The sequence below is a fragment of the Neophocaena asiaeorientalis genome, unplaced genomic scaffold (genome assembly GCF_003031525.2).
Source record: "Neophocaena asiaeorientalis asiaeorientalis breed wild unplaced genomic scaffold, Neophocaena_asiaeorientalis_V1.1 scaffold240, whole genome shotgun sequence".
In the NCBI taxonomy this organism is placed as follows: domain Eukaryota; kingdom Metazoa; phylum Chordata; class Mammalia; order Artiodactyla; family Phocoenidae; genus Neophocaena; species Neophocaena asiaeorientalis.
The window spans coordinates 4,016,672-4,040,642 of record NW_020185331.1 but is presented as its reverse complement, the minus strand read 5'-3'; the positions used below and the strand labels follow the sequence as shown (position 1 = coordinate 4,040,642).

The 23,971-nt window shown below is 58.4% G+C and overlaps 2 protein-coding genes across 6 annotated transcripts in view; one reads left to right on the top strand and one right to left on the bottom strand.

Moving 5' to 3' along the window:
- The window catches only part of PDZD7 (PDZ domain containing 7), an 18,413-nt gene extending 5,537 nt beyond the window's left edge, over positions 1–12,876 (top strand). The window contains exons 4-16 of the mRNA XM_024734957.1: positions 462–638; positions 851–998; positions 2,201–2,261; positions 2,649–3,056; positions 3,560–3,757; positions 5,334–5,384; positions 5,977–6,152; positions 9,181–9,272; positions 9,398–9,489; positions 9,641–9,712; positions 10,580–11,167; positions 11,483–11,583; positions 12,005–12,876. Coding sequence (XP_024590725.1) covers positions 462–638; positions 851–998; positions 2,201–2,261; positions 2,649–3,056; positions 3,560–3,757; positions 5,334–5,384; positions 5,977–6,152; positions 9,181–9,272; positions 9,398–9,489; positions 9,641–9,712; positions 10,580–11,167; positions 11,483–11,583; positions 12,005–12,220 — 2,380 coding nt within the window. The 3' untranslated portion in view covers positions 12,221–12,876. The remainder of the gene's footprint in view (positions 1–461; positions 639–850; positions 999–2,200; positions 2,262–2,648; positions 3,057–3,559; positions 3,758–5,333; positions 5,385–5,976; positions 6,153–9,180; positions 9,273–9,397; positions 9,490–9,640; positions 9,713–10,579; positions 11,168–11,482; positions 11,584–12,004) is intronic.
- A 134-nt stretch (positions 12,877–13,010) lies between these two features.
- LZTS2 (leucine zipper tumor suppressor 2) lies at positions 13,011–23,151 on the bottom strand. Of its 5 annotated transcripts, none has more exons than XM_024734960.1 (5): positions 23,015–23,151; positions 17,249–17,698; positions 15,965–16,615; positions 15,179–15,430; positions 13,011–14,365 (listed from the first exon to the last, which is right to left on the bottom strand). In XM_024734960.1, the coding sequence occupies exons 2-5, from the start codon at positions 17,654–17,656 to the stop codon at positions 13,682–13,684; spliced, it is 1,995 nt and encodes a 664-aa protein (XP_024590728.1). In that variant the 5' UTR covers positions 17,657–17,698; positions 23,015–23,151; the 3' UTR covers positions 13,011–13,681. The 5 variants fall into 5 exon arrangements, with proteins under 5 accessions (XP_024590728.1, XP_024590730.1, XP_024590729.1 ...); XM_024734962.1 differs by having other exon boundaries at positions 23,025–23,149; XM_024734961.1 differs by having other exon boundaries at positions 23,011–23,142.
- Between the last annotated feature and the right edge of the window lie 820 nt (positions 23,152–23,971).

Sequence of the window (23,971 nt, the reverse complement as noted above, 5' to 3'; positions counted from 1 at the left end):
GGAGAGGCCAATGGCACAGGGCTCAGCCGGGGGCCTGGCTAGTATGGCTTCTGTTCTTCCCATCCCCTGGCACTGGAAACACAGGGATCCGACAGCCCAACCTGGAAATGAGAAAAGGCCATTTCTCTCCCCAAGCCCTCCACACAACACTCTGCTGTCTCAGACCCCGGTGGCCCTGCCCCTCCATGCTGCAGCTGTGAGCCAGGGGCCAGTACAGGGCCTCTCCCTCGGGGCCCGGGGAGGATTTGAAATGGGGCCTGGCAGTTAGAGCTGCTCAATAAAGAGAGATTTGCATGGTTTCCCTGGCTTGATGAAATCTATGTCCCAGTGAAGATCTCAGGTCTGGGAGTCCCCCAGAGGCAGCCCTGCCTTTCCTATGCAATTGTTTTGGCTGCTGGGAGGTGAGGGGGTGGCCGGTGGTGGCTGAGGGCCCAGGCTGAGGGCCCCGTGCTGTTGTCCAGGGTGGATGTGGTCAATCGGCGGCTGGTGGTGGAAAAGTGCAGCTCAACGCCCTCTGACAGTGGCTCAGAGGACGGCGCACGGCGCATCGTCCATCTCTACACAACCTCTGATGACTTCTGCCTGGGCTTCAACATCCGCGGGGGCAAGGAGTTTGGCCTGGGCATCTATGTGTCCAAGTGAGGGCTGGGGCAGGGGTTGGGCTGGAACCTGGGGATGGGTCAGCAAGTGAGTCCTGGCCAATGACCTAGGTCAGGGATGGGATCTGGAGAGGGGGTCGGAGGAGGAGAGTCAAGGGGTTTGACTGGTGTATCCCTGTATGCAAGAGTCTGGAATAGGGTGAGGGAGAGCAGCCAGGTCGCCTATCAGAATGCCTCCTTTCTGACCCCAGAGTGGACCACGGTGGACTGGCCGAGGAGAACGGCATCAAGGTGGGGGACCAGGTCCTGGCGGCCAATGGTGTCAGATTCGACGACATCAGCCACAGCCAAGCCGTGGAGGTGCTGAAGGGCCAAACACACATCATGTTGACCATCAAGGTGGGCAGGACTGTGGGAGACAGGGAGAGGCCAGACTATAGGAAGGACTTCCCAGACCACTCTAGCACTTAATGTTGCCCATCGCTGTGCAACTTATGACTTTCCACAGCCTCGTGAGAGGTAGGGCAGGCATTGTCCTCATACCTATTTCACAGAAGAAGAAACTGAGGCTCAGAGAGGTGACATAACTCAGGAATCAGAGTCAATTACTCAGTTGATCAGTAGGAGGGCCTGGTTTCTGTCCAGCTCCCCACCAGATGCGTAGGCCAGTGTCCCTTTGTATGAGTGGTGGAGGTCTAGGGGCCTCCACCCAGAAAGGAGTCCTGCCAAGAAAGGGGGGTGGTAGCTGTGGCTTTGGGCAGGACCTGGGTAGTGGGCATCCTCAGGGCACAGGGCAGGGAGGTCTGGGCTGGAGCCAGAGATTGTGTTTCAGGGGATATGCCTGGATTCATTATTCATGTGGGTCTCACACTTGCCTAAGGATCAAGTCCTTCTCACCCTGGCTCCCGGAAGAGGTGATGTCTCACTCTCCCCTAGCGCCCAACCCTGGCCCCTGCCCCCGTCGTCTCCCTTGTGAGACTTCTTCCTTCTCACCATTCAGTGCCTCCCCTGCCATCCCCCCACCACCGCCTCTATTTCCCACCTCTCCCACATCCCGTTTCTCCCTTTCCTTCCTCTCAGATTATCCCAAACACTCCTCCTCTCTCCCACTCTGCCCCCATTCATTCATTCAATATTTTTGAGTACCTACTACACGGCAGCCACTATGCCAGGTACTGGGTCACAGCAGTGAACAAGATAGACTAGGTCTCTGCTACTGGAGGGAAACAGACAAACTAGGTACATGCGGACTGTGACAGCTGCTGTAGGGAAATTAACGGAGAGGTGGGATGGGGTAATTTGGGAAGGCTCTTTTAGCCAGGGGGGTCAGGACCTTTCAGCTCTGAGGAGGTGACACCTGAAGAGCTGGCCATAAGACGAGCTAAAGGAAGAGAATCCAGGCAGAAGGGACAGCAAGTGCAAGTTCCAAAGAGGAACTTGGCACGTTCAGAAACAAAGTGGCTGGTGTGGCTAGAACATGATGAGCTCGGAGGAGAGTAATCAGGTTGAAAAGTTGACTCTTGTCCCATTGCTCCTCCATTCTTACCCTCCCTCCTCACCCACTCCCCTGTGCCCTCCTGTGCCCACCATGCCCTCCCCAGGAGACTGGCCGGTATCCTGCCTACAAGGAGATGGTTTCTGAATACTGTTGGCTGGATCGATGTAAGTAGCCAAGCCTCCAAGGTTGGAAGGAAGGGGCTGAGGCCCTAAATTGGGGCTGAAATTTCTGTAGAATAAGTGGGCAGGGGCACCAAGATCTCCTCAGGACTTTCACACGCCCAGAGCCATTTATGGGCTCTCCTCCGAGAAGCTGCGGTTCCTTTACAGGCTCTCCTGGGGTCTGGAGTTGCAGGGGGTGGTTGAAGAAGAAGTGACTTGCTTAAGATCTCTCAACCAGTCAGTGGCAGGATGGCTGAGCAGCTGGTTCCCTAGACCCCATGCTTCAAACCTTGCTGCCGCCAAGCCCACGGGTGGCCTGCGGCCCCGGCAGGGCCCCAAAGCCACCTGGCCGGATCACTGAGACGCCCCTGCCCTTCCCACTGCCCGCAGTGAGCAACGGGGTGCTGCAGCAGCTGTCCCCCGCCTCGGAGAGCAGCTCCAGCGCCTCCTCGTTCGCCTCCAGTGCCCCCTACAGCTCGGCCGATGGCTGGAGCTCCCTGCCCTCGGACCACCTGGATGTCTGCCTGGGGCCTGAGGAGTCGGGCAGCTGGGGACCAGGCCGGGGGCGGGCAGACACGGCCATGCAGACGGAGCCAGACACGGGGGGCCACGTGGAGACCTGGTGTAGTGTGCGGCCCACAGTCATCCTCAGGGACACGGCCATCCGCTCCGACGGCCCCCCGCCTGCCCCCCGCCTTGACTCTGCACTCTCTGAGTCCCCCAAAACTGCTCTGCTCCTGGCCCTCAGCCAACCCCGGCCCCCCATCACCCGCTCCCAGAGCCACCTAACCTTGTGGGGTATGTGGGGGATGGGTGGCTGCTGCTCTCTGCAAAGCCCCTGCTCCAAAACCTGTCCCGCACCCTGCCCTGGGCCCCAAAGCTTCCTTTGCACCAGGCTTTGCCCCAGCGCCAGCTGCAGAACACACTCAGACCCTGCTCTGGGCTCCATTTCAAACTAGTCCTGGGCCCCAAACCTACCCTCAGCCCCAGCCCCAGCTTGTCAGCCCTGGGCCCCAAACCAGCCCTAACCCAGCCCCTCCATCCCGGAGTTCCCAGCCCTGCCTACAGACAGACAGACACACACACACACACTCCTCACATAGCTGTAGCTGTGGGGGGGGGGAGGGGTAGAAAGCTGAAAGAGGAACCCCAGCCCTGTGCTCATCCCCACCTCCCCACATGGCTGCAGATCCCGTCTGCCCCCTACTCTCCCTTTTCTCTGCCCCTCCCCACACCCCTGCCCCTCGTCCTTCCCTTCTGCCCACCCCTCCAGCCCCCCGGGTGCTCCCTCGTGTCTGCAGAGGAGAAGAAACAGCGGAGGAAGGAGAAGTCGGGGTCCCCTGGGGAGAAGGGGGCCCTGCAGCGCTCCAAGACCCTGATGAACCTCTTCTTCAAGGGAGGGCGGCAGGGGCGGCTGGCAGGGGACGGGCGCAGAGAGGTCTGGACGCTGGACAGTGGGAGCACAGCCAGGTCCCGCCCCCACCCGGACCTGGAGAAAGGTAAGTACTGGGCAGGTCAGCCAAGCAGGACAGAGGAAAAGTCCACTCCGGCCTCCAGCAGGTCTGAGCTTAAATCCCACACTGTTTCGTCCTAGCTGTGAGCCACCACTTCACCTTGCGAGCGTCATGAGTAAAATGAGAGTAATAATACCTATTTCTTTGGGAATAATGAGGAACAAGTGAATTAGTGTATGTTAATCACTTAGCACATGGTCTGACACACAGAAGGTGCTCAGAAAATATAATGGTCCTTGTTATACTGCCTTATCTTCCCATTTTACAGAAGGGAAAACTGAGGAGAGTCACAGCATAGACGAGAAAGCCTTGGGTCAGATCCCCGTGCTCTTGGCATTGAGGGGAGGCAGGGCACTCCTTTCCTAGAGCATTTGGCTTCACCTCCCCTGGCCAGAGCTCCACAGGCTTTACCCACTTCTAGAACCATCTTGAGCAAGGCCATTTGTAGATCAAGGGCCAGGCAGGAAGGCCTAGACAGGCTTCACTCATGTCAGGGGCTTCCTAAGGACACTTACAGAGGGTGTCTCATCTCTCTGGTGAGATTCAGAGACTGGACCAAAAATGGATGAGTTGAGACTATAGGGGTTGCCTGTAACAGAAACTCAACTCAAGCTAGCTTTAAAAAGCGCTTCTTGGCTCAGCTACTGGTGTAAGCTGGGTCTAAACGTTTAAACAATCTTCCCAGACATCTGCCCCCTTCATCTTCTGGTTCCTCTTTCCCCTGGGTTGGCTTCATTATCTTGCTGGCTTTGCCACTTGGAGGTAAGAAGGCCACTGTCGCTTAGCAACTCAGGGGAAAGAGCTTCTCCTTAAATAGTTCCAGCTTAAGGCTCTCATTGCCCGAGCTGGGATCACGTGCCCAACACATCACTTGTCATCTGGGAGAGAGAGAGGTGCTTTCATTGGGCAGCCTGGGTCATGTGTCCACCCTGGAGTACAGGGACTGAGAATGGGGTGGGGGTGGGGTGTTCCCCAAATAAAATCAGGGTGCTGTTTCCAGAAGGGAGAGTGGATGTTGGGTAGGCAAAAACAACCAGGGGATGAGGGGCTGGGCCTTGCCCCTCCCTGGGGTCTCAAGGTGACAGTCTCATGGGAGAGACAACCCCTTCAAATCAGGGCAGGCCAGCCCCCTCCCTAAAGCCATCTCTTTTTCCAAAGCCCCCAGGGCCCTGCTCTCTCCTGGTTCTCCTCCTACTTCTCTGGCCACTCCTCTCCTTCAAAGGCTCCTCTTTTTCTCTCTGTCCCTTGAAGGTAGGTGATTTGCCCTTGGGGTTCTTCCCTCCATTCATTTGCTTCCAAATGAACCTCCATGAGCAGGGAGCAGACTGGACCCTCTCTTGATCCAAAGCCTCACTGACTCCCCATTGCCTGTGAATTAATCCCTGGCCTGAACATGGCCTTCAAGACCCTCCTCAATAGCCTGGCCTCTTGCTTCCCGGTCCTGCCACCTTCCAGCCTTGAACGCTCCATTCCAGCCAGTGATCCAGCCAGTCCTGAGCCCCCAAACCCCATTTTCAGATTGGGGACCAGGGCTGCAACTGAGCCTCTTTCTTCTTCATAGCAGGGGGAGCGGGATCCGTGCCGAAGTTTGTCACCTGGAGGCTGAGACGTGGTAATGCGTGCATCCCTCTACCGAGCCTGGTTTACGGTAGAGCTGCAGATGGGGTGCATACTGGGGGTAGTAGCTTAGGGGCTTTGGGCTAAACTCAGCTGGGGTCAAGCATGGGGGATCAGACAGATAGGAAGGTACACATTGCGGGGCAGCTAAAAGAATTGGACTATACTTTCTAAGAAAGATAGGGTTGCAGACAGATATTGGGGTGCATTTTTGAGGAATGGGAGCTTGAGTTGGGTCTCCCCAAAGACAGATATTTTGGAGAGATGAGGGAGGTAACCTTGCTAGAACTCCAGTAGGGACGTTCAGGGGGCCCAGGGGGCACTGGGCTAGGACTCCACTAAGGAACAGCCTGGGATACGGGTCTGTGTTTGGGGCTGAAGGGCCTGGATTGGAGCTCCAATGATGAGCAGATTGTATGGGAGACCATGGTGGGGAGCACCTGGGCTAGACTGGGATTCCGTTGGGGGTACATGGGCCCCTTAGCCAGTCTGTTCTGGGGTCTGACCCCACTGAGGGGAGCCCCCCTGCCTCCTCTTATGGATGGCTCCTGGCTCCTTCATCATACCCTTTTGCTCCTGCCCTGCAGACCGGGAGAGGGGCCGGACTCTGCTCTCTGCCAGGTCCAGGAGCCCCTCCAGCCAGCTGCCCAACGTGGATGAGAGGGTGCAGGCCTGGGAGAGCCGAAGGCCCCTGATTCAGGACCTGGCCCGGAGGCTGCTGACTGATGACGAGGTGCTTGCTGTCACCCGCCACTGTTCCCGGGTGAGCCTCCAGCCCGTCCCCAGCCCTAGTACATGGTCACTCAGTCTCCTAACCCTTCATTCAGGCCGCTATCTATTGACCAGTATCTGGGCCTGACACTGCGAGGCCAGTGGTAAGTAAAAGCAGAAGTTACCCCTGTAACTCGTGAGTGCACACAGACACACAGACACATGGACCCACAGACACACACACACACACGCTGAGCTCACAGCCAGGAAGGGAAGATAGACAGTAACTAAAACCTAAGCACCCATACTGACAAACCATGTGAAGTACTGTGAAGAAAAAGAACATGAGAAAATAACCTAAGAGGCACAAACTAGATGGTGTGGTCTGGGAGGGCCTCCCTGAGGAGGTGATATTTAAGCTGAGGGGAGAAGGAGCCAGACCAGACAGGTGATGAGTTCAGGACTTGGGTCCCTGCAGTCACCTGCTCTGTTCTCTGTTCTCTTCTAAACCCAGGCTTCCCCACCCCTCATGCCTCCTTCCACTCCTGGGTCAGCCAACAGGTCTGGCCTCATGCCAAGCACCTTCCCCTGTTACCCAAGTCAGTAATCTTTTGTCCTCCCAACATACCCCAAGCCTCCCCCAACACCTGCACTGTTGCTCTCTGTTTCGTTCAACTTCAGACAGAAGCAGAGGGCCCCACGGTGGGGTAGAGGGTAGATCTGAGGGAGTCTTTGTAGCCTGGGTGTTGGGGAGGCTGCAGGAGGCACAGGCCACGCCCTCCAGGGGATTGGAAGGCCCTCTCCTATCCCTCTGTCTCAAGAACCTGCAGGTTTCCTGTGATGGGTTCCTTGTGCTCGATCTGCATCAGTGTACACGTGATCCTGTATACCAGGGCAAGCTGAGGAGTTTCAGGAAATTGTTTGTGGTTCCCCCGACTCCCTCACCTTGGTCACGGTGGGGCTGTGTTATGTCTGTGTGACATGTGCCTTTGTTAATCTCTGGGGTACCTGAGTTTGTGTTGACCTAACTGTACGGTTGTATCTGTGTGTATGTCACCTGGAGACTGAGGCACACTAATTCATGCATCCTTTTGCCAATGCTTGGTTTACAGTAGAGCTACATATGGGGGTGCATCTGGGGGGCAGCTAAAGGCCTCTGGGCTAAACTGAGTTGAGTGTCACGCTCAGCTCTGAGCGCCAAGTAGGGCTGTGCGTACCAAGCCTTTGTGAGCCTGCAACTCTAGGCCCTGGCCACTAGGTGGAGCTCTGCACCAGTTTCTTTGGTAGGCTCCTGTTCCTCCACCCCTCTGCTCCTCCCACCCTGCCCAGGCCAGGAGGGCCTCTCTCTGTGTCCCAGAGCACCTAGGGAGCAATGCCTACCACCCAACCTGACCCAAGCCCCACCCACACCAAGAGATCAGACCCTCGGGGTGGAGTCCTGGCTGGAATGATTAGTAAAGCTCCGCTAGTGACTTGGATGTGTGGTTCCCGAACCCCAAGCCTCGCTTCTCTCTCCCCCTCTGAGCCATCTCCCCACAGCCGCCAGACCAGGTATTATAAACCACCTCTCTGATCACTTTACACTCCCCAAGCCCCCTTGCAGCCTCATATCTTTGGCAGAATAGAGTACAAGTTCCTTATCCTCACATTCAAGGCCCTCCCTGATTTGATTCCCCAAATCACTAACCTCTGCTTTCCCATGGTCACCACATCACATCCTCTTCCCTCGGTATAACATATAACACTGGTTTATACAGCCTACGAATTGCACAACTCTAGGGGAACTACTCACACTGTAGTCACAAACTGTACAGCCTATATGGAGGCCCTCCATGTACCCCATGTTCCAGTTCAACCTCTATCTACCCATTATTCCACACTACCCTTTCCTGCCAGCTATCATGCTGTTTCCCTGCATTTATCCTTAAGAGTCAGTGAAAGGCCATCTCCTCCATGCAGCCTCCTTTGATCTTCCCACCCTCCTCTGAGACTCCCTCTGCCCCGTCGCCAGTGGTCTGTAGCTTACTGGAGCATGTAGCTCTCTGTCGTGTCCCCACTGCCCAGTACAGGACCTGGCACTTAGTGGAAGCTGAACACAGGTTTGTGGACTTGAAGTGTGTGCACATATGTGACTGGTTCTGTGAAATTACGTGTATCTCTCTCCAGACAAAAGGGGGTGTGTTGTCCATATTTGTAAGTGTGGGTCCCTGTAATTTTGTGTGTGGTTTAGGGCCACACACACAGCTGAATTTCCAGATATTTATGAATGTCTCACTCTGGCCACCAGGGTGTGCTGTTTCCCTGTGTCTGTGCACGCCCGGGTTGCTCTGTGTGTGTCCCGGAACCAGTATGTGTGTCCCTCATGGCACTAGGGGGCAGTGTGCTGTCCAAGTCGGGTGGCTCCCAGTATACAGTTTGCCAGTTTGTCTGCGTCGGTGGGGTGTGGCTGGTGGCATCTGGGCAGTGCCAGGCAGAAAGGCCTCCACCACCCTGGGTACTGACTGGAGAGGCTTTCTGTAGGGCCACCCCTTCCCCAGAGTCCCCATTCCAGCCTTGAACAAAGCCTAATTTGTAGGTCTGTGCAGACACAAGCTGGGACAGCCAGGCGCACAGCCTAGACTTTGGCTCAAATTCCTTCCTTCAGCCCGGGAGGTGGGGTGGGGAGGAGAGTCCACGCCCTGCACATCCTTTTCCGGTACCACAGCAGGCCGGAGCCAGAGCTCTCAGGTTCCAGTCCCTCTTCACACTTCCTCATCTGTGTGGCCTGGGGCAAAGTCCTTCTCTCTGAGCCTCAGTTCCCTCATCTGTGAAACGGGAATAATTGATGTCTCTCTCAGAGTGGTTGCTAAATGAGGGACCATGTGTACGAGGCCTAGAAAAAGATTCAAAGCTGTTATTGTTATTGCTGTTACAGCTCTGTCATTATTATTGCAGGCTTCCACCCAGTCACCAAGATAAGACAGCCCGGGGGGTGGGGAGAACCTTTCCAAAACGTGGGGCCCCTCCATGCCCAGGCATGCCCCCTCACCGGGGTCTGGAAGTCCCTGCTGCTATCTGACCTGTGGTGCCTCTCTCTGCAGTACGTGCATGAGGGCGGCGTGGAAGACCTGGTGAGGCCCCTGCTGGCCATTCTGGACAGGCCTGCGAAGCTGCTGCTGCTGAGGGACATCAGGTGGTGAGGGCTTGGGGGCAGGAAGGGGATCCCCGATACCTCCCCTAACCTCTCCAGGGCTGAAGTCCCTCCGGGCACCTCCAGAACTGAGCCCTGACCACCCCTCGTCTCTTGCCCTCCCCCAGGGGTGTGGTGGCCCCCACAGACCTGGGTCGCTTCGACAGCATGGTGATGCCTGTGGAGCTGGAGGCTTTTGAGGCCCTCAAGAGCCAGGCAGGTCAGCAGCCAGGGGGCAGGACTGTGGCTCCCGAGCCACAGGTGGGGCTGGAGGCGTGGCCTCCCTGTGGAGAGGGGCAGAGATTGCCTGGGCCCTTTCAGCTGGGCCCATCAGGGAGCCTTGTTCCTGACCTGCTCTCCTCTCCAACCAGTTTGGCCTCCTGCCTTGCGACCAGCCCGGCAGGACACACCGCCCAAGCGTCACCTCATCACTCCTGTGCCTGGTCAGTCAGAGTCCCAGAGCCCGGGGAGGGGGCACACCCGAGCGGGGCTGGGGGAGGGAGAGTGAACCTTCCATCCTTGTCCCCGTGTGGGCTGTCGCGGCTTAAGAGGTATGTGTGTTTCCCTGAAGGAAATCCCTCGTCTGCCAGAACCCATTTTCATCATGTCCACTCACCATCTGTACTATTATTTACTTAATAATTTAAAAAAATTTTTTTAATTAATTAATTTTATTTTTGGCTGTATTGGGTCTTCGTTCCTGCACGCGGGCCTTCTTTAGTTGCGGCGAGCGGGGGCTGCTCTTCATTGTGGTGCGCGAGCTTCTCATCGTTGTGGCTTCTCTTGTTATGGAGCACGGGCTCTAGGAGCGCGGGCTTCAGTAGTTGGTAGCTTGCGGGCTCAGTAGTTGTGGCTCACGGGCTCTAGAGCGCAGGCTCAGTAGTTGTGGCGCACGGGCTTAGCTGCTCCAAGGCATGTGGGATCTTCCCGGACCAGGGCTCGAACCTGTGTCACCTGCATTGGCAGGCGGATTCTTAACCACTGTGCCACCAGGGAAGCCCCTTAATAATTGGGTTTTAAATCCACTCACTTTTTAAATCATCTCATTCTATGCAATAACCTCTGAGAAATTACCAGCTTGGTGTGGGAGTCATATTTTTACTTGCTATTGTAATAGTTACTTAAATAGAACTGTAACTATGACAATAGAAAGTTTTAAAATACTATTGCAATAGAACCCGGGCACGCTGCCACAGGGCCTGAGCAAACCCAGGCCTGGGTCTCCCTACACCAACAAAGGCAAGGACTGGGGTCTGGTAAGGTGGTCTGGGCTGTTGAGAAGGCGGCCTGACCTTGGCCCTCTTCCCCAGACAGTCGTGGAGGCTTCTACCTACTTCCTGTGAACGGCTTCTCAGAGGAGGAAGATGATGGGGAGCTGAGGGAGCGTCTGGGGGGCCTCCAGGTCTCCCTGGGTGCCTCTGCCTCCCGCCACCCTCATAAAGGGATCCCCCCTCTCCAGGATGTGCCAGTAGATGCCTTCATCTCACGCAGAAGCGCCTGCACACCCCCTCCCCAGCCACCCCCTGTGGCTCCCCGGCCCCCGAGGCCTAACTGGCTGCTGACAGAACCCTTGACCCTAGAGGGCCCTCGGCAGAGCCGGAGCCAGGGCCCAAGCCAGAGCCGCAGCCGCAGCCGGGGCAGAGGCAAGTCCCCCGGACGCAGGCGTTCCCCATCCCCGGCACCTATCCCCACTCCCAGCACAGCCAGCGGGCGCTACCACAAGCCTCGGAAGGCCAGGCCTCCTCTGCCACGACCTACGGATGGGCAGGTGGCCAAGGCAGGGGGCAGTCAAGGGCCCTCTGAGAACGGAACTGGTGGGACAGCCGAGGAGGCAGCCACGAAGGTCCCCAGTGGGGAGCTGAGGACCGTCACACTATCCAAGATGAAGCAGTCCTTGGGTGAGTCCAGGCGGGACTGCACCTGCTGGGGGGCGGGGGCTCTTGGGTGTGGGTGAGGTTGGTGGGCTTGGTTTTGGGGTATAACTAGGGGACCTGGGACTAGGGAAAAAATCGGGGTATTAGGATATAGTTGGGAGGGTCCATATTTGGGAGGTTTGGGGTCTAGAGTGAGTTGAGGATTGAGTAGTAATAGAATCTGGGGGTTTGGGAGAAGTTGGGGGCTCTCTATTTAGGGATGGGTCCTGGGTTCTCCTGGGAGCTCTGGGCTTTAGGGGTGTGGCTGCACGGTAACCCAGTGTTTCTCCCTCTCACTAGGCATCAGCATTTCTGGGGGCATTGAGTCCAAGGTGCAGCCCATGGTGAAGATAGAAAAGATCTTCCCTGGGGGCGCCGCCTTCCTCAGTGGGGCCCTTCAGGTGGGTGAAGGGCACCCAGGCCCACTCCCTAGGCCCAGAGCTGAATTCTGGCAGGGGGCGGGGCTGGTACATGCTCATCTTCCAGCCAGACATGTTTAGACCAGGTCATGGGAGGAGGCTTGGGAGCAGCGGGGTTAGGCCTGAAGGATGCGCAGACCTAGGGAAAAATCTGTCCCCTCATGCCAGCCTGCGCCTGAGGGTGGCCCATCCTGTTACACCGCTAGCCCCAAGGGACAAAAGGCAATTGTCTGCACCCCACCCTGCCCCCAACCGGCTCTGGACACAAAAGTCCCATTGTCCATCGCCTCCGCCCAGAGCCCAGATGGGGAGGAGTGTCCTAGCTGGTGGAGGTGAGAGGTTGGGTGGTGGTGTGGGGTTGACCTGAGGAGGGAGGTCTGTGATTCTCCCACCCCCATCCCAGGCTGGCTTTGAGCTTGTGGCCGTGGATGGAGAGAGCCTGGAGCAGGTGACCCACCAGCGGGCAGTAGACACCATCCGCCGGGCTTATCGAAACAAGGCTCGGGAGCCCATGGAGCTTGTGGTCAGGGTCCCCAGGCCCGACCCACTGCCCTTACCCTCTGACTCATCAGCCCTCACTGAACAGCAGCTTCCTGGTGACCATTCCCCTGCCCGCTGACCCCTTGATGGTACTCTGGCTACCTCCCACTGGCTCCCAGAACCTCCCATTAACGCCCTTCCCACCCATACCCAGACCCCTCCCACTGATGCCAGGCTTCTCCAGCTGACCCCCAGCCCAGTGCCCTCTCCAGTCTTCCAGCCTCCTGATACTAATCCCAGACTCTCCCCGGCTACCCCGTAACTCTTCCCACTGACCCCAGAGAATCCTCCTGCCATCCCCTGGACCTCACCTACTAACCTCTTCAGGCCTCAAGAACCTGCCACTCCTGCTTGCCTTGCCTACTCCCAAAGCTCCACACTGGTGGCTCAGCTCCTCTCCCCCACCATTCTCCCTCCCCAGTTGTCACTAAGGCTCTGCCCATTCCAGATAAACCTGGTGTCAAGGACAAGGTGCTACTGGGCAGCTCTGGCACCAGCTCACTATCCCCAACCCCCCAAGACAGGAAGGGGGTTGGGAAACCCAAGGTCTGGGGCTTAGGCTTGGTGATTCCCCCAGTGAGGGACAGGCACTCTCAGATAGGGTCCTCAAGGGGGTCGCTGTATCTAGCCCCCAGCCCCAAGCAGTGTTCTGTGCAAGGGACAGGATGGGAGTCTTTTCTCGTTTCTCAAACCCCAAGAGCCCATTTCATGTTGTGGTCCACTAGGAACTCAGATTTTCTGCTGGATTTGTCCCTCCCCCATCACCCTTTCTCCCTGGAAGACCTCCATGAGGGGTTAGGGGAATAGCCAGCAAATAAAGAGGGCGTGGGGGTCAAACAATTTCCCGTAATCTTTATCCAGCACACTCATCATTTTCTAAAAACAAAAAAATTTTTTTAATTTTTTTCTTTGGGTTTGTACAAGAAATTTACAATGTGAAAAATATACAAGTGAAAACAAGGCCATAAACCTGGGTGTGGGGGAGGGGCCACTTGGTCACAAATACAAATAAACAAGACATTTCTGAGTTCTTCCTTTGGTCTGACTATAGCCCCTTACCCCAGGAGAGAGGCTGCAGAGCTGGAACCTGGGGATCAGACCCCGCTCCCAGCCCTGTCCCCCAACACGGGCAGGGTGGGGGCAGGCACATCTGGAGCAGCTGGCACTGTTTGGCTCGCTCTGGCTGTGTGATGGGGAGAATGTGGAGATGAGGGAGCCCCTTCCTCTTCCCAGCCCCCTGGCTGGGTGGGCTGGAATGCTGGGGGTGAACGGGGTTGGCAGAGTGGCAATGGCAGTAGTTGGTGAGTGAAATAGGCTGAGTGAGTAGTAGCCTCGGGGTGACAGTGAACACAGGGACCTTCAAGGAGTCTGATCTTGCTCATCCAAATCACAGGGCAGCCCTGAGTCCTTGACAGAGGCCCAGAGGCCTGGATCACAGGGGACAAGTGGCCCTGGGGCCCTCCGACTTCGGGGCCCTCAGTGGATCTGAGGCTACCATCTGCATTCAGTAGACCTCCCCGCAGAGCTGGATGCCGAGGCCCTAGATTTCGGTGGCAGTGATCTCCTCCAGGCAGATGCAGGGAGCTGGCTCCGCCAGGCCCAGGTCCGCGAGTTCCCGGGCCTCCAGCTCCAGGCTGAGCTGCTGCAGCTCCTGCTCCAGCTGCCGGTTGCGTCGGTACATCTGGATGTAGTTGTGCTGCAGCTGCTTCTGGTAGCGGATCACCTGCTCCTTCTCCGCCTGCCAGGCCAGCCGCTCCTCCTCGAAGCTGTCCCGCTGCTCCTCGCCTCGCCGCCGCTCCCGCTGCAGCTCCGCCCGGAGCCGCTCCACCTGGGCCCGCAGGCTGCCCCCAACCCCGGCTGCTGCCCGCTGTGCCTTGGCCTCATCACTCTCTGACAGGAGGAATGGGTCAGCAGTGGCAGGAGGCCCAGGGGGTTCCCGGAGGCCAGCCGCCTCGGTGTCCAACTGCCCAGCTTTCTCCCGCAGCCGCTCAGCCTCCTGGCGGTGCCGCTGCAGCTCCTGGGAACAGGCCTCCAGCTCCAGCTCCCGTGTTCGGGCTGCCTCCTGGAGGCCCCGCGCCCGGCCCTCACTGACCCGCAGTGCCGCCCGGGCCTCCCGCAGCGCCACTCGCAGGGCCACCAGCTCGCTGCCCTTCTGCACCAGCTCTGCCTGAGATTCCTTCAGTTGCTGCTTCAGGAGGGAGATCTCGCCTGACTTCTGGCACACCTGGGGGTGGGAGATAGTCAGAAAGGATGGTGAGAAGTGTTCTCCCAGGGTGTCAGGCCCTGACATCATGCTGGGCATTTGGGGAGAGGTGGTTTGATCATTATACCCATTTTACCGATGGAGATAATGAGACGGCTATTAATTGGCTACGGTGGAATACAGACCCAGATGTTTTGCTTTCAAAGCTGGGGTCTTTAAACCATCACAAAGCAGTAGCGCCCTGGGGACTGGGTGGTGGCGGGTTTGGTAGGAGTGGAAGCAACTGAGGGCAGTGCCCACATTTCCAGTTGAGAGGCACTACAGTATCCTGGTGAAAAGCAGAGACACTGGAGCCAGACTGCCTGGGTTCAGATCTCAGCTCAGCCACTGACTAGGTGTGATCTCTGGCTCCAGCCTTTCTGGGTCTCACTTTCCTCACCTATAAAATGAGGGCGTTAACAGCACCCACTTCACAGGGTGGCTATGAGGATTAGAGGACACACTCCACACTGCACGCTTAGAATAGCGCCTGTTGAGCAGCAAGCACTACACTCTCATTCTCATTATGCCGGGAAGGCAGTGGATAGGAACATTACTGGCTACGTGTGCACTTAGACCAGACCAATGAGACCACATGTGGAGGCCCAAGAAGACCCGCACCCAGAAAGGGAGGTCAAAGGGGGAGCCTCATCTCACAAAGGTGAGGAAGGGGAGGCCCTCTGGGGGTGGCAGGTGAGGGGGTGTGGCTGGGCCCCTCCTTTCAAGGCTTACCCACTCCCCACCCCCACCCCCCTGCCAAAGGCCCTGCTCCCTGCCCATCCTGGTCTGGCCCACCTCCCACTTGGTCTCCTCCAGCCGTGGCCCGAGCTCCCGCTGCTCCCGCTCGAAGGTGGCGCAGCGCCGCTCCAGCTGCTCACGTTCCTGCAGCAGCTGTGCAAAGTCATCCTGCAGCTGCCGCTTCTCCTGCTGCAGCTGGAACACCTGAAGCTGCAGCAGCTGTTGGGCCCGCTGCGCCCGCTGCGCCTGGGCCGCGCCGTCCTCTCGCAGGGCCTCGCGCTGCCAGTGCCGCTGCCGTTCCTCGTACACCTATGGGCGAGAGGGTAGGCGTGGGTCCTGGTGGCTCCCCCAAACCTCAAGCCCTGGCCACCCCCAGCTCCCCAATCACCGACTGCCCTGGCTCCCGTCCTGGGCTCAGGGAAGGTAGATTCCATTCAATAATTACAATACCAACAGTAGCAGCTACTTTTATGAAAAGCGACACAACAATAACAGCAAGCGCTTCCCAGGTGCCAGGCATTTGTCTAAGCACTTTACACCCTTCACCCTACTTAATCTTCAAGATAACCCTGAGGCCAGGAACATCCCCACTTATAGATGAGGAAACTGAGGCTCAGTACAACTAAGTAACTTGCGCAAGTCTGAAGGACAGTAAATGGTGGTGCTGTGTCAACCACTCTACAGTGTAAGCCAGACAGCTGGGGTGGGGATGGGGTCACAGTGCAATAGCCCGACACCTGCCCCTCAGCACAGACAGAAATGCTTCTTGTATTCCCAGCACCTGTGGATGTCCTGCCATGCCACCCCCGTCACTGCCACTGACCACACCCGGCACATGGTCACCTCGCTCTCGTCCAGACTGTCCCGCAGCTGCTGCAGCTCTGCCTCCCGGTCTCGGAGCTTTCCTTCCAGGACACAATGCAGCAGGGCCTCGTCCGAAGGGGGTGGAGGGGGTGGAGGCGGTGGCGGGGAGCGTTCCCCACAAGAGCTGCTGTCAGGGGAGGCCCGGGGACCGCTGCCCAAGAGCCCCCCGGCCATGCGGCCCCCCAGGGAGCCTGTGCTCTTGCTGGAGGAAGATCGGCCGCTGTCTGAGTGGGAGGGCCCAGTGGGGGCCCCTCGGGCTGGCCCAGGCAGTGCCCCCCGCCCAGGGCCGTGGGAAGGCAGGTGCCCGCCTGGGGAGCTGGTGGCTGGCTCTGCACCCCCAGTGCTGTAAGTGGGCAAGCTGGACAGTGAGTTTCGGCCGGAGTCGGATAGAGTTCCCGATGGACAGCTGCTGGCCCAGCCACTCAGTGTCAGGGGTTTGTCGGCAGCCGAGGAGGAGGAGGAGGAGGAGGAGGACGAGGCAGGGCCCCCAAACAGCTGCGTTAGGCTGCCTTGGCTTCCTGACAGTCCGGCAGCCCGAGGACCCAGGAAGCTAGGTAGGGATGGTGCCCCTCGAGGTTTGGGCAGCACTGGCTTGAAGGCTGTTGGGCGGATCACAATTTTCTCCATGTTCTGAAATGAGGTGCCACTTGACAATGGGGATGAGGCCGCCCAATCTTTCAAAGCCCTTATCATACTCCCTGCCCTCCCATCCGGGGTCCCCAATCCCCATATACTAATAACAATTGCTACCACTGGCTGAGGGCCTCCTGAGTGTCAGCTTTATGTCAAGCAATTTAACACGTTCCTCCCAGATCATTACAACAGCCATACGAGCAAAATATTATCACTCTCTCATCCACAGATGAGGAAATGGAGGCTCAGCAGAGTTACGGGCCTTGCTCAAATTCAAACACATTGTTTTAAGTGTAAAACAGTATTTCTAAGCAGCTAACACTTACCGAGTACATATTACGTGCCAGGCACTAGGCTAAACACTTTACACACATTATCAGATGTAGTTCTCCCAACAATCCTCTAAGAGTTGACCTATTACCTCCATTTTACAGATATAGGAACTGAGACTCAGAAAGGTTAAATGACTTCTCTGAGGTCATACAACCAGAATGAGGCAGAGTTGGGATGAGAAGCCAGGTCTGGTGAATCTGGAGCCCACACTCCTCCCTCTAAATAGGTCTCCTAATTTTGGCTTCTCCAGGGGACCCCTGATTCCACCCAGGCCCCAAAGAAAGGGCTGGTCCTCACCTTCTCCAGCTTTCCGGAGACAGGGATGAGCTTTGGTGGGGGACCGCGGAGATGGGCATTGCGTGCCCGCTGCTCTCGGGCATCTTCGATGTCACTGCTTGGGCTGGGGGGTGACTCTGTCCGGAAGTCTTCATTGACGTAGGTAAAGCTGGAGCCAGGGACAGCCTTCCTGGGGGGCACAGCTGGGCACAGCGGCTCCTGTGCCTCATAGCCACCCTGCAGCAGCCCATCCTGCTGGCGGAAGAAGGTGGGCCCCGGGGGGCCGTGATGGCGGGGAGGAGCCGGCCCCCCAGGGCAGGGCCGGCCTGAGATGAGGCTGCTCACGCTGCCCATGGCTGGAGCTTGTGGGGCAGTGGCGGCCTCAGGAGCGGGCTCCAGTGGCACTGGCAGCGTCTGCACAATGGCCATGGCAGCAGAGGCTCAGGCCTGGCCAAGGGCCTCCAGGGAAACCTGTGAGCAGGGCAGTGGTGTCAGTCTCTCCATCTTGAGCTCCCTCCCTATATAAGGTATCGAGTTCCTCCTGGTCCTTTGTCCCAGGTCAAACAGCCCCCCGACATCAGTAACAAACAATGATACCCTCCCCGCAAGGCATCCCCTCCGAGTCTTGGCAAGAACCTCACTTATCCCTGGGCCCCAGGCCACTGCCCAATTCTGGTCTAAACATGGCTGAGGACTGAATCTACCAAGCAGGGATGATGACGGAATGGGGCCCCACAGAGGCCAGGACTCAAGTTAGGGAGGGAGCCCTCTCTACCAGCTCCCAGCACCAGTCCTTGGTCCCCTGGGACAGGTGGCCTCATTAGAGGCAGTCTGGGCAACCTCAGGGGTGCAGTCAGCAACTCAGATGGTAATTAGGAAACAAAGAGCTAAGGCCAGGCAGTGCCCAGCCTCCCCCAGCTGGGCCTCAGTTTCTCCCAGACAGACAGGCGGCAAGGGTGGAGCTGGTCAAACAAGAACTCAGAGCTCTTAGGGAGCCCACAGGTACCCTCTGGGGTCTCCTGCCTCCAAGAGGTGGATGCAGGCTCATGCCTGTTTCCATGACAACTAGCCTCACCACACCCAATCAGTCAGGCCTAGAGAAGCCTACACAGACCCACTGCCAACCCCTATGAAACCTTCTAGCTTTGGACATTCCCCAGAGTAACCCCAAGGGGATGAGGATAGAAGCTCTACCATCACCTCTGGCAGCTGCTCCAAGATCTCATTTCCCTGGAGCCCAGGAAAGAGGGCTCCACCTCCCCAGGCCCTGCTCCTTCCTGGAAGGGGACAGCAAGTCTCCACCCGGAACTCCCTCCCCAGTCCTGAGGCTGAAGACCAGGCATCTGCTGAAGTCATCACGCAGAACGGGAGCCAAGAAGTGGACAGAGAATTGCGTAGGAGTGTATGCGTCTTACTTATTTGTGTGTGTGTGAAACTGTGTGTGCAAGAGCATGAATCCGAGCACTGTGTGAAACTGTGTGTACAAGAGCATGAATCCGAACACTGTGTTTGAAAATATCATGAATGAATGTGTGAGTATATATGTTTGGATAGATGCATTTAGTACCTTCAGATATACATGCATATGTATGTGAACTCATATGTGCATATCTTACAAAAGTGTGTGTGTAAATAGGGTGTCTCAGAAAGTATGTGAAAGTTACAAATGCATACATAAGTGAATTTGTGGTGTATGACTGTGACTATGTGAGAGAATATGTTTGGTTAGATGTCCATTCATATATACATGAGTTTATGTATCTTACACAAGTGTGTGAGTAGGAAATGAGGGTGCACAAGTGTGTATAGAGCACCGTGTGTGCATGGGAGCATGTGAGAGAGAGGGTGAGAGCCTGGGTGGCACGCAGGGCCAACTGGGTGAGTGGGAGCCTGGTTTTTGTCACTCACTGGATTGTGGGGAGAGGAGAGAGACACGTTGAGTCTTTGCTTGATCTGCTCTCCTTCATTCTTGCGTGTGTTCCGTTAAGTCCGCCCCCACCTCCCCTCCCCGCTCAAGTCAGAAGATCTGGAGAACCAGGGAGGTGTCCAGACTGAGGAAGGAGGAGCTGGGAGCTGGGGGTCGGGGTGACTGGTGTCCACGGAGCAGGGGCAGGGGCTGAGTCCACCCCACAAGCGCCAGCCCTGAGCAAAGCCAATGGAACACCCCCTCCTCTGCCCTCTCCCAGACCACTCCAGGGCCTGGAGAAAACAGTGGGGAAGGGGCTTCTTAGGGGGCCATGGGGGCTGGCATCTCTGTCTCCATTTCCCCACTTCTGTGAGCACAGAGAAAGTGGAAACTGAGGGGAGGAGACAGAGAGATTCAGACAGGGACCCAGAAGACAAGAGACAAAGACTGAGAGAGGCCCCAGGGTCAGGCAGACCCAGTGAGCCGGGGTCCCTGCGCGCCACGGAGCCAGGAGCCCCTAAACCCAGAAGAGACACTGAGCTGGGCCCTGAGAGCCAGACACCCAGGGAGCCAGCGCCAGGCGTCTGGAGAGCCAGGCCCAGCCAGCCCGGCTCCTGCTCTTGAAGCCCGAGAGAGAAGGAGGGGCAAGTGGAGGCTCCATTTTGAGAAGTGCGTTTGTGGCTGTAGGAAGGGAACCCCTAGCTCTCCCCAACATCCTTGAGAAACCGCTCCGGCACAGCACACACTCCCCCCACCCAGTGGGGACTACTGAGGGCTGGGTCCAGCCGGGGTCCGAGGGAGGTCTGGCCGAGGTCCGAGCTCCCACAGACCTGTTTTGGGGGCAGAAGAGTTCGGGAAAGTCTCCCTCTCAGCAAACTCCAAGGACCATCCAGCGGGATCAAGTCTGGGATCACGAGTTGCCATTCTGAGACCGGAAGCCGGGAGCCCCCAATCCACCCTCCGGAATCCATCCCCCCCTCCGCCCCCCGCCGTTTCCATAAAGTGGGGGCAGCTGTAGAATGCCGCCTCCCCACGGGACCTCGGCCGTGCATAAGTTGGGGTCACCCCCAGGTCGCCTCCCAGCCCCGGCCCCCCCTCACCTCCACCGCGCTGCTCCATGCTCAGCCCCGGGCCGCCCCCAGCGCTCCACAGGCGCGCCGACCGGCTCGAGCCCGCGCGCCGCTACTCGGAGCGGCCCGGTCCGGCCCGGCCCCGCCTCCGGGGAGCCCCCGGCCCGGCCCGGCCCAGGCCCCGCCCGTCCCAAGTGGGCGGTGCAGCGCGGGGGAGGGTCCGAGGGGCGACCCCGCCCCCGGGGCGCGTTTAAGCGTAGGCACCCCGTGTCACGCGTGTCCGGCGAGGCGCACGCACGCAGGGGCTACGCAGCGGGACTCAGGTTCCCTCCCTCCGAGGCGCCGCGGCTGTGTGTCTGGCGGCTCGGTCGGCTCAGGACTAGGCGGCAGCGGGTCACCCTGTACCCCTACCCGAGCCCCGGGGCCAGTGGCTGCTGATCATTGTTCGAGCACAAAGGGCCAGGCGCCGCGGCGGCCGCCCTTCCCCCTCCGCTCCTCAGGTCGATGCCAACCCCGCCCCCACCACCCCCGACACACTCTCCGGCTTCGGAGTCCAGAGAGGGAGGCCGAGGGTCAGCTGCCCCCGACTCTGGGCCCTGCGCCCCAGCACAAGTCGGGGGCCGAGGTTTGGTGGGTGCTTGACCCACCCGCAGCGGGTTGGAAGAGGCACGCTTGGATTTGCGGAGGCGGCGCCACCTAGCGGCCTATTCGGAGAACACGCCCAGTCACCCCCAACCTCGGGGGGGTCCCTACCCGACTCCCCAGCACTGTGTCCTCTCCCACTAGAGCCCAGGCCTCCCCCGAGCGCGGCTCTGTGCTCCCCAACCTTCCCTCCGAGTCATTTGCTAAGAGAGAAGTCACTGCTCGAGAGGCAGCCCCTGAACCCCCAAAAGCCACTGGGGTGAGCTGGTCCAAACTTACAGGCCAAGCCTACACGAGCCTCACAGCCGACAACATTCCACTGTCTTCTCAGGGTCAGGGATATTCTCACCCTCTGACAAACAACACTGTCTTAACACCCACACGATCTTTCCCACATTCAGTCTCACACAGCCACAATCACACAGTCTGTCTCGTCCATCACAAGGTTCCATGTCCCTTCTTTCCATAATCTTCAGGCCAACTCACAGAGATACACTCGGTGTCACACGCCTAGCTGTGCACGAGCTTTCACAGCTCGAGTTCCTTCGCACCCAGTCACAATCTTAAATACACTTCGTCTCCTAAGTATGTTTCACACTGACAGTCTTATTCACAGTCACAAAGACAACTTCTTACACATACACGTTGTATTTCACAAACATTTTAACACATAGACTTGCCCGTAGGGGTCTCTGTGACCTAGTCAGGTCAGCTGATGCCCGCACCCCTGGGCAAGGACAGCCTCCTGCCCCCTAACCCCGCCCCCCAGGGCCAAGGCCCGCCGGAGCTCCTCCGCCCCAGGAAGGAGCATTCCCCCCCTTCCAGGCCACAGCTCTGGCCGGCTCTCAGCTCTATTTTTAGCTCTATGGTAAGGGTTGTTTTTCTTTCTTTTTCCCTGTAAAGGGAAACGTAGCCCAGCCACCCTCAGGCTCACCCTAGACCCTCAGCCTTACAAGAACAGACTGAGCCCCCCCTCCCCCGTGGAGACCCCCTCTGCTGGCCTTACCCTGATCCCAGCCTCCTGGGACACCAGGAGCCTCCTCCCCTTTCTGGCAGCCTGCCCAGAAGCTCAGGCAGCAGCTGGGCTCAGCGAGTGTGTAGAGGTGGGGGGTGGGGCAGGGAGGGAAGCCGAGGGCCGCTGCCCACTACCTCATTCCCTGGGGGGAGGGGGGCCGTCCTCCCTTCTACCAGAGGGAGATAGGCCCACTCTGGTATTGAGGTGATGTGTACGCTCATGCAACCTCTGGGGAAGGGGGACTCCCACTCTTGCATGAGTGGGCCTTCTGCTTCTACTTTGGGGGTAGGAGCTCCCAGTTCTGCAAGGAAGAGTGGTAGTAGGAAGGGGACCCACAGGCGCTCCCGCAGCTGCTCCCTGGGCTGGAGGACCGGGCGGGGGCTGCTGTACACTGCCATCCAGAATAGCACCCCCTTCAGGGATACTTTCAGGGATGGGGGCACCATGTTCCGGAGAAGGAGGACGAGGAACCCAGGTAACCCCACCCCAGCGCAACAGTCTCTGGTCCTCCTGCGCTACCCCAACTCCAGGGGGCGTTGTGTTCCCATTCCTGGGGGAGGGCTGATCACCTCCAGGAGGAGAATGAAATACAGCCCGGCAAGATACCTGGCAAACTTGCTGAGTACCGCGGAGGGAGGTTCCCGCCCCGAGGCTGGGGTGGGGGGAGGACAGCCCGCTGGTGGGCGAAGCGATCACGTGCTCAGCGCCTGTTTACGTCTTAGTCTTCACCTGCGGGCGGCAGGGAAGCAGGAGCCTCCGGAGGTGTCCCACCCGGCCCGCCCCCATCCGCGGTCACTGGGCGGCTCTTTCCTCCCACCCCCATCGAGTACGCGACAGCGGGGGGTCCTCGCGGGCCAGTGGCGCTGCTCCACGGACTACTAGCGTTAACTCACTGGGCGCGTCCGCCCCGGAATGCACGTGTGTTCGTGTGTCTCCAGTACGCGTGTGTGTCTGTGTGCGCGCGTGTGTGGGCCCGTCAGTGTAAGTTTCCGTGTAGGTTCCTTGTTCAGACTCCTGGCCTGCGGCCCCCGGACCGGGGACCCCCCTCCTCAACCCCAATCCCCAGCTTCCCCATATCGGGAAAGTTCGCTCCGGGGCGGGGGTGTGCGGCAGGCGAGAGTTCCTGCACCTCCGCGGCCCCACCACTCACTCACGCAGCGCCACCTGCACCGCCGTTCCAGCTTCCGCCCGGCTTCTGCTCCAGAGCCGGTAACTCCTTGCCGCGGACCCGCTGGCTCCCAAGCCTGCTCCCGGTTGCGGACTCCCAGCGCCCGCCCGGCCGGGCTCGGTGGAGCGGGGCGGGGCGGCTGAGGCCGCGCCCCCGACCCCGGCAGGGGAGTGGTTTGCGCAGCACCCCCTCAACAGCCGACCCAGTACCCAGCCCAGCTGTGGCTCGACGGTGGCCCGAGACTGCTCCTCTGGCCTCTGACTTCACAGCTTACTGGATTTGGCTTTTGACTTACGAAGGGGCCAGTGGCGCGACAGCCAAGCTAAGCTACCTGGCTGCGCTAACCAAGTTGGCTATAGGGCTTTACTGCCTCCTCTGCTTTGTAGGGAGCCCACCCTGGTCCACTCTCAGCCCACCCCCCAGACACAGGGGAAACCCCTGGGAATCAAACAAAGAAGGCTCGGGTTTCACCAAAACAGACCCCGCCCTTCCTCACACACACCTCGGGGCTGGGGCTGCCCGAGCAGAACCAGCGTCTCCCCCTCCCCTGGAGTAGGTGTCTGCCCAGGTGAGCAGGCTTGCCAGTTCTGGCCCCTACGGAGTATGGCCAGGTTTCTCTCAGGCTCATAAAGTTCCACCCACAGGCACAAACAGGAAGTTGACCTGTATTGCAGGGAGGCACAAAGGGCTCCCACCCTCCATGGCACTCAGGCAGCCTGATGTCTACAGGTATCTGAGCCGTATTTGCAGCCTGAGTACTTGGGCAGTAGGAGTCCTGTGAGTTTAGTCCCTTCTCAAACCCATTCCCAGTAAAGGGATGGAGGACCAAGGCTGCTCCTCACAGGCAAGTGGGACAATGAATCGAGGACAAGGCTGCAAATCCAGCTGGACTCTGCTGGGCCAGGCTCTTCCTCAGCTCTCAGGAAGATTCTTAATGTCCAGC